This window comes from Oxyura jamaicensis, chromosome 13 (genome assembly GCF_011077185.1).
Source record: "Oxyura jamaicensis isolate SHBP4307 breed ruddy duck chromosome 13, BPBGC_Ojam_1.0, whole genome shotgun sequence".
Taxonomy (NCBI): domain Eukaryota; kingdom Metazoa; phylum Chordata; class Aves; order Anseriformes; family Anatidae; genus Oxyura; species Oxyura jamaicensis.
In genome coordinates, this window is record NC_048905.1 from 4,105,086 (window position 1) to 4,114,474 (window position 9,389).

Sequence of the window (9,389 nt, forward strand, 5' to 3'; positions counted from 1 at the left end):
ATGACCCTCGGGCAGCCCCTCACCTGCCAGCTGCGCCTGGTGTGTGGGGAGACTGCCTGCAGTCCCAAAATGCAGACGCCTGAATTTCCAGCCTGGCTTCTGACTGCTGTTTCTTAATGGAGCCTCCTGAGACCAGATGACAGCTAATGGGAGTAGGACGTAGAAGAGAAGCCATGCATTTTCCCAGAGGACTTCACGGTGTTCTCGGGGGTACTAACCTAATAAAGCATCGTTTCACAATCTTGTTTATGGGTTACATTAACCCTGTCAGGAGGTGTCAGAGAAGGGACAAGTATTGCCTACAGTAAAGGGTTTTTCCATGTGCTATCATGGAAAAAGAATGAGAGGTGGGGTATCAGGATAAATCTGAAGCAACAGTACCTGTGTTTGTTTGCTGTAGAATACTCAGTTCTGTAAAGTGTCATGCTGCAACATAAATTATAAATTCAGCTTGGATATATGCTTGCTACTTGAAACTAAGGAGGTCAAAGCTAGATTTCCTGAATTTATGGATTTCTTGTACTTACGCACATTTGCTTCTCACTTGCCTGCTTACTTTTGATTTTTAGATGTCAAAAGCTGGTTGGTGATGTTCGGATTCCAGCTCAGCAACATTATTCCTGGTTTCCCTAGAGCAAAAATGTACTTTGTGTCACCGCCATATGAGTTGTCTGAGAGCCAAGCATGTGAAAATGGACAGGTAGGCAGAAAAGTGAAGTTCTTCTCCTTGGAACATTTGCCCCACTCTATGGATAGAACTGCTGGCTCCTTGGTAGTTAGTGCAAGGCCACACATTGATTTCATCAGTGTAAAATGGACGTGAGTCTAGCTAGATTTTATACTAATGAACAGATGCCTTTCTTGCCAGCCTTCGTTGTTATCATAATGATGGTGTCATTACTTTGTCTTTTATTGAGTTCCTCCTTGATTAACGAGTTGTAACTTGATTAACTTGATTAACAGTGACAAAAGGAAACTCTGCATAGTAAATTATCATCTGTTGTACCTTTGGTAAAATTATCCTAATAACCTGTGTGTTACAACGAACTTAGGTTGGTACCTTGCTGTACTGCTAAGAAGGGGTTTTACTCCCGGCCCTGTAATAGGATTTGTCATCGTTTTTGTTTGAAGCTTTTCTGATAGAGGCTTTGGTTTGCTCTTACAGTGTTTATTCCTGTCAGGTTAAGGGTGGGAAATGCTATAAGCATTCTGCCTTTATAATAGATTCCAACCAATTTAATATACTTAAAAGGAGTAGTAGACCAATTTCAAACTTAGTCTGTGCTAGATTTACTTCACGTTTATGGAAGTACAACTGATATGACCGTGTAAAAATTTCCAAAAAGTTTACATTCATAAGCGTTTTAGTCCTATATACTGATTGAAATCTCTGGGCAAAATATCCAAAAGGAAAGCACCATCTTTTAACAAACTGATTCTGTTTTAAAATGTGATTAAAACTGTGCTAGGCTTGGACTTTAGTTATTCTTGTAATTGACATCATGTAACTATAAATAGCCCAAATAGAGATTTGTGGTACGTATTTGCTACAAAAGATGATTTGTGAGAAACCTTTTATTTGGCGTTATTGATAGTAAAATAATTTGCCAGATGTGTTTTCACCTGATCATGCACATGATCTGTGTATAGGCAGGTAACCGAGGGTGATCTTTCTACAGCCTGGAATTTTTTGCCGTGTGCCTTTTCTTTAGAAAAGCAAAACCAAAGATTAGCACTGTTCTCTGACATCAATATTTTCAGGCCTTTATCTTTTTTGGTATTTTGTTTTGTTTTCCCAGCTAATTACAGGAGTTCAGCAGACAACAGAAAGACACAATCAAGCTTTCATGGCTCTTGAGGGACAGGTCATATCTAAAAGATTACATGCCAATATTAGAGAAAAAGCAGGTCACTGGTTTGCAACGAGCACTCCTATTATTGGGAAAGGAATCATGTTTGCTGTAAAGGAAGGCCGTGTAACCACTGGCATTTCCAGCATAGCCACAGACGATAGCAGAAAAATTGCCTCTGTCCTTAACAGTGCTCACTACCTGGAGAAAATGCACTACAGCATCGAGGGGAAGGATACTCATTACTTTGTCAAGATAGGCTCAGCCGATAGCGACCTTGTAACCCTCGCGATGACCAGCGGGCGGAAGGTCCTGGACAGCGGAGTAAACGTTACTGTTTCCCAGCCAACTCTCCTAATCAACGGAAGGACTCGACGGTTCACGAATATTGAATTCCAGTACTCCACCCTGCTGATCAACATCCGCTACGGGCTAACGGCTGACACGCTGGACGAGGAGAAGGCGAGAGTGTTAGACCAGGCTCGGCAGCGAGCCCTGGGGTCAGCGTGGGCCAAGGAGCAGCAGAAGGCACGGGATGGCCGCGAGGGCAGCCGCGTATGGACAGACGGAGAGAAGCAACAGCTTCTGAACACGGGAAAGGTTCAAGGTTACGAGGGATATTATGTCCTGCCTGTGGAGCAGTACCCAGAGCTAGCAGACAGTAGCAGCAACATCCAGTTTTTAAGACAGAATGAAATGGGAAAGAGGTAACAAATTAACCTGCTGTCATCCTTTGCTGGATGAATCAGTAGTCATAACTGTTATCTCCTCTCCTAAGGAGATGAAGACCTACATGGGGGCACTAGGCTGAGCTACTTTGGGATAGTAAGTGGCAAAAAAGCTCATTTTTTGAGTTAAATGCTACTGTTCAAGTGATTAAAAACCACATCCTGAAGTGGACTAAAGCCTGACTGAAAACTCTAACCATACAAATTAAACAGTACCCCTGAAATATTACCCACTTGTTCTGGGTCTAGCGAAAAATAAAAAGAAGGCCTCGTATTGTATTACCTCACTCCATTCACACGTGAGCAAACTAAGAAATCCAAGTGGGCCACTTTCACTAACCAGCTGATGAAACACAAATGATTCAGACTGCTTGTTTGATAAATATCCAAGAGGTTTTCATTTAAAGCAAAATACAGGTGCATTTAAAACATGACTTTGGGGTGATTTGTGTGTAGCAACTGGAGGAAAATGAGAATGCAAGTGAGAGCACACTGGAAATAGTAAAGGAAAATATATTTAAGAATAACAAAACCGCACTTGCACTCTGACCCTCCATTTGTCTGGCCTGAAGCTTAACTTATTCAAAGAGGGCAGAGTGTAAAGTTACATTCAAAATGGTGGCTATAAATCACTACAAATAAATTTCATACTCTGTTTGTCTTTGAAGATTTCCATTGTGGACAGTATAACACAGTTACAGGGTGTAGTCTGTTTAGATTCAGTAGTTTGTTGGTATCAGTTCCAGTAGAGCTGTGGGCATTGTGTTACACTATTGCAAATGGGCACCACGTCAGATCACCCTGTACATACATCAGCCAGAAGGCACAATCACTGTTTCAGATTTAAAAATTATTAGTGTGTTTGTTTGGTCGAGAAACTGAGACAATCACATTACAGTCACCACAAAAAAATAATAAAAAAAAATAAAATTAAAAAAAAAAAAAGTCTAATAAGAACTTTGGTACAAGAACTTTTTTGTAATATACATGTATGAATTGTTCATTGAGTTTTTATATTAATTTTAATTTGCTGCTAAGCAAAGACTAGAGACAGGCAAAGATAATTTATGGCAAAGTGTTTAAATTGTTTATACATAAATAAAGTCTCTAAAACTCCTGTGAATTATTTGTCTTCCATTGTGAAATCTGTTAAAAATTAAAACATATTAGTGTGTCACTATCATCTAACACATGCAGCATCTTCTATGTAGCACAGATCGTTGTAGCACAGATTCCACAGAGGGATATTCCTTTGAGCTCTAGGTAAGCAGAAAAATTAAGCAAGTCCTATATACACATCACCTGAAATTCTGTTTAGGACAGCAAAAAAAAAAAAAAAAAAAAAGGTAAATGCTCTTAGAAATTCCCTCTCTGCACCTGGTGACTAGTAACCCTCAGACTGCCATGTTACAGTTCTGAAATGAGTTTAATTGCACCGAAGTAGCTTCAAAACACATTGAAAATGCAGTAACACTGTATTAAATGGAACATGGAAGGACTTGCTGTGAGCCCAGGAGCCTCCACGAAATCTATCTTCTTTGTGATACTGCTTGTTTCTACCACATTTAAAAATCGGAGGTAAGATCAAAGACCCTCTAAGCAGTCACTCCTGGTGATGTTAAAAGGGAACCATCCATCAGCAGGAGCCCTGCTGCTTTTATCTCATTTAAGTATGTACTCAGAGAGCTCTACTTAATTTTGAGAACAGTTTTGCTTTTGGGGTCGCAGATGAGATTTTTAATGATTCATGATATCAGCAGAGATGCTTGAATTGATTATGGGCATTAATTCATTCCAGGGCATTAATTCACTCCAGGACATTTTTAAAGCAGAACAGCTCAGTGGCTGTGCTGTTAACACCTGCAGTACTCCAAGAGTGCATCTGATTTTTGCTGAGCAAACAAACCCCACCCTGTTCTGTGCTCGCCCTGTGCAGTGCATGCACTAGAACCCCAAGCACCGTTCCCTCGGTAGGACAAGTCAGGGTATATTTTCAGATAAGTCCTGTATGTCCATCACTGCAGAGATTTTTCTGTGCTGATGGGCTTTAAGTGCTGTTACGTTATCAGACCTGTAAACAAGTGAAACTTCTTCAAGAAGGGACATATTAGGCGGGTGGTCATAAAAATTACTTTTGTCATCAGTTGCTTTTGGTGTAGAAATAAAATATGAAGTCACAAGGTGGAAACACTTTCACTGTCACCGTCTTCTGGAATACCTTGGTCTGTGCTGGTAAGCTTCTTAGGTCATTCTTTGGAATTGAAATTTTCTTGTAGTTGAGAGACTGGAAATGATAACCTGCTGCACAGTCCTGTATGTCCTTTGTTCTGTTACCAACCTCCTAAAGCTGAAACTGGTCAGAATTAGAGATTCTGCTACTTCACTTTATCCTTCTGCAAAAGGAAACTTAAACTAAAAATGGTGTACCATTTTTAATATTAATTATTTTGGGACAAATTTGCAGGGGATGCACTCAGAAAGAAAAGGCTCCCTACCAAGATCCTCTCAAATAATACATGCATCATCAGGGTATTCTTAAACAACTTTTGAAAGTGGACCGGTCATGTAGCTAAATACTCAACAGGAACAATTTATCCAGGTGCGTTGATGGTTTCCAAAGCATATGTGTGACAGCACAGGTCCTGCGGAAAGCCCCTGCAATATACTTAACTCCTAGATCCAACTGCCCTGTGCTGGACTCCACTGAGGTTGTTCCCTGCCTGCCTTCTGCATGCAGCCTGCAGCTCAGCACCCAGGGCCAGTTCCAGCGCTCAGGGACACCAGTGCCACCAGCCCTGCCCAGCCTCCCTGCACCACTGGCAGAAGAGGTGGGTGAGCGGGGAACTGCAGGGGGGTCACCCGCTGGGGACAGTCCAGTTTCCATCGATCCTTTTCTAGAAGTTCTGCAGCAGCTCTTCAAAACACGTACTGAATGTAATAGATAAGGCTTTTCCTTATTTTCTCCTTGGTTAAAGTATGAGCAGTGTCTTAGCCTGTGCTGAGGATTTAATTGTTCTGGGGTTGAGGTCAGGTTTCTGCTGCAGAGCTTCTGAGCCGAGAACTCAAAAAGCAGTCCTGAAGTGGTAAAAACACCATAGAAGAGAGGTGTGCCAGCTTTTGGAGTGAGACAAGTAAATGCAGCCAATTTATAAATCCTTGACAAATAGGATTTACAATGGAAGTGGCAGTTAAGCCATCATGAGTACACAAGGTGGCAGATAGTATGCCGTAATGCTGTCTGTGCTGTGTTACAGCAGCTCAACAGCGGTGCTACTGGAGAAACTCTATTTACAGAAGTTTTACATCTTTAGATGACAGCTTCTGGCAGGTTCTAGTCTAATTTTGTAATCGCATGTAAAAAGAAAATCTGCTAGGAGAATTGTGCTGGCTGTACTATTGCATATTCTGCTACAGCCCAGGTCTCGTAATTGTTGCAAATAGCTTCCCCCCTGCCAACTTCATTAAGTGAAGAAATCATGTAAATGGAAGTAAAATATTAACAAGCATTACTTAATGCTATAAATCAGTACTATCAGATAAATCAGGCTTTTTCACCTGTCAAAAATTGGTAATAGAGGAAGAAAACAGATACCTGTTCACCTCTGTGGGCTGTAAGGTGTTTTTTTTTTGAAGCCATTCCCATCTTAAAGCTTGGTCTCTGCCCGGGTGGGGAAGGCAGGCCATTAAAAAGCTGGTGACGTGGCTCCTGGGAGGAGGTTTTCCACCTGTTACAGGACTGGGTTTTTCAGTGGGCCAGCAAGTGCTGTGCTTGGAGGAGGCCAGAGACATCGCTGTGAGACCCACAGGGATCTGGTGCCCCGTTGTTGAGCCTCCCCAACAGTCCGTGACGTTGAGCCTCCCCAACAGTCCAGTCCGTGGGGCACCCTTGTAGATCTGATCTGCAGTAATTAGAGGCTGAATTACCCTCAATGACCCACAACACCACAAAGGCACCTGTGTTTCTGGGGACATCCTGCAGTGACTGTTCTGTCCCCAGAGCACCTGCTGCCTCCCAGGGCCCTGAGCAGCGCCGGGGTCTGGCTGGGTGCAGGCAGTTTGTGTCTTTCAGTTTGTGAAAGCAGTCTGTGGGCAGTGCAGGTCCGAGAGGGAGGGACAAGGTGTGGCCACGCGCTCCCCTCTGCAGTGGGTGTCACAGCTGCCCTGGCTCCAGCAGTGGAAGATCGCAGTGCCACATCTCCAAAAATTCCTTTCCATGCCAGGAGGCGCATTAGCAGGGGGGCACAGGGCCCGGGCAGGGATCTCTGTCCCGGGAAGCGTGCAGCAGCTCGCTCATCTCCGGCCCCCACAGTGGCAGCACACAGCTCTGCCCATGCCAGCTAGTGCCCTGCGTTTGGGCCCAGCATCACCCCTCTGGGGAGCAGCCAGCCCCTGCCGTGCCCCAGCTGCGGCAGCTGCCTGCTCCATGCACCCGCAGGGCACAACAGGCAGCGGAGCTCCCTCCTGGTGCCTCGAGGAGCTACGTAGGGCTGCTCCTGTGGCCACAGAGCTCACCCCACTGGAGAGCAAAGTGTTGTGGGCCCTCAAGACATGGGTGGGTGGATGGGTGGCCACGCCGCTGGCAAAGCTGGGGACTGCACGGCCACTTGGGTGGGGGTGAGCAGCAGCATACAGTGGCTATTGGATTACTAAAGCATGAAGTGATCCCCAGCATCTCAGCCAGTTGTTGAGTATTTTTCCAGTGAAACTAAGCCACATGAAATGGACATTTGTTTCTCAATTGTCTCTGATTTGTACTGTAAAGGAACTAGGTGGGGGGTTGTTGGATTTTTTTTTTTTTCCTGCTGCAGCAGTGAGGCTGTTCCAGGCGCTGCCTGACCCCAGAGGTCTGTGCCCCCACGCTCATCCAGCACCACCACTGCTGCTGCACAGCGGTCAGCCCCTTGCTCCCACCACTGTAGTGGGTTCACATCCTCCCTACGGGCAGGAAACAGCACCATTGCACCAGCCAATGTCAAGCCTGTGTCTGGATGAAGCTGAGTACTTCTGCAAGCCATCTGTAGATGTGTGGTGAGGGGGAACCCTGGAGAACTTTGTCCATCGCTGGTACAAGTGGCTTCTCCCAGACACGCACAATGGCTTGGGGCCCTTGCCCATGTTGTGCCCTGTGCCAGCACTGAGATGGGTTTGGTCCATCATCTGGAGACCGGTAGAATCTTAGAGAATGGGTTGGGCTGGAAGGGACCTTAAAGGCTATCCAGCCATCCCCCTACCACCAATGTCACCCACTAAACCATGTCCCTAAGCACCAGGTCCAACCGTTCCTTAAACACTCCCAGGGACGGTGATGCCACCACCTCCCTGGGCAACCCGCTCCAGTGCTTGACTAGTCTTAGAAGAAATGTCTCCTCATTTCCAACCTGAACCTCCCCTGGCACAACTTGAGGCCATTCTGTCTAGTCCTATCACTAGTCACCTGTGAGAAGAGGCCGATCCCCAGCTCCCCACACCTTCCTTTCAGGTAGTTGTAGAGAGCAATGAGGTCTCCCCTGAGCCTCCTCTTCTCCATACTAAACAACCCCAGTTCCCTCAGCCACTCCTCACAGGACTTGTGTTCCAGTCCCTTCACCAGCTTCGTAGCACTGCTCTGGACGTGCTCCAGGGCCTCGATGTCCTTCTCACAGTGAAGGACCCAAAACTGAACACAGTACTCAAGGTATGACCTCAACAGAGCCAAGTACAGAGTACAAATCATCAATAAAGATATTAAAGAGGATGGGCCCTGACACCAAGCCCTGGGGAACACCACTCATGACCAATTGCCAGCTGGATTTCACTCCATTCACTACTGCTCTCTGGACCTAGCCATCCAGCCAGTTTTTACTTTAAACACCTCCAGGGACAGAGCATCCACAGCTTCTCTGGGCAGCCTATGACAGGGCCTCTTCACCAGTGCAGAGTTTCTTCCTAATATCTAATCTATATCTACCCTCTTTCAGTTTAAAGCCATTACCCCTTGTCCTATCTCTGTACCCCCTGACAAAGAGTCCCTCCTCAGCTTTCCTGTAGCCCCCCTTCAGGCACTGGCAGGCCACTGTAAGGTCTCCATGGGGCTTTCTCTTCCCCATGCTGAACAACACGAACTCCCTCAGCCTCTCTTCACAGGAGAGGTGCTCCAGCCCCTTGATCGTCTGTGTGGCCCCCTCTGGATCTGCTCTAATAGGTCTTAGACTGAGGGCCCCAGAGCTGAAAGCAGAGCTCCAGGTGGGGTGTCACGCGAGCGGAGTAGAATAGTCCTAGTAGGTAGGACTGGCTTACAGCTACTGCAGTGCCTCAAGCCCTGCTATGAGCACACAGTACACCAGAGCCAACTCAGTGTCCATCACCCAGCCACCTCCCGAGACACTGGCACCTGTCCCTTCACAGTTCTTCTCCACCCACTGATGTCCCCAGCCCCGCTGCTGGAGCTGGCGGCTGCCACCAGTGGGGCCGTGTTTTGCTCCCCTGGCCCCGGGTTGGGCACATACTGCCGCTATGGGAGTGCCTGTGTAGTGTCTGTGGCAGGGTTTGGCAAGCCCGTTGTGGCCTAAGTGTCACACAGGTGTTTTACAGCCCCGGAACTGACACCTGGGCAGGTTTCGCTTTCCAAGGCCATGCAAGGTGGCTGTTCCCTGCCTGCACATCCCACGGGGTGCTGGCCAGGCAGAATAAGGCCCAGACACCCCAGCAAGCCCGACAGAAGGTTGCAGTGCCATGGGGGCACGTGGCTCTCCTGCACATATGAGGGCATGTGGTTTGGAAAAAGAAAATAATAAAAATAAACAAACAAATAAATAAATAAGATTCTGGTTTG

General features: G+C 46.1%; 1 protein-coding gene across 11 annotated transcripts in view; it reads left to right on the forward strand.

Moving 5' to 3' along the window:
• TENM2 (teneurin transmembrane protein 2) overlaps window positions 1–3,701 on the forward strand; it is an 823,338-nt gene extending 819,637 nt beyond the window's left edge. For 7 of the 11 annotated variants that reach the window (XM_035338974.1, XM_035338978.1, XM_035338979.1 and 4 more), the window contains 2 exons: window positions 570–700; window positions 1,800–2,561. In XM_035338974.1, the coding sequence (XP_035194865.1) occupies window positions 570–700; window positions 1,800–2,561 (893 nt within the window). Of the gene's footprint in view, window positions 1–569; window positions 701–1,799 lie in introns of all 11 variants that reach the window. The other 4 variants (XM_035338975.1, XM_035338972.1, XM_035338982.1 and 1 more) reach the window with 1 other exon arrangement.
• Window positions 3,702–9,389: the final 5,688 nt, after the last annotated feature.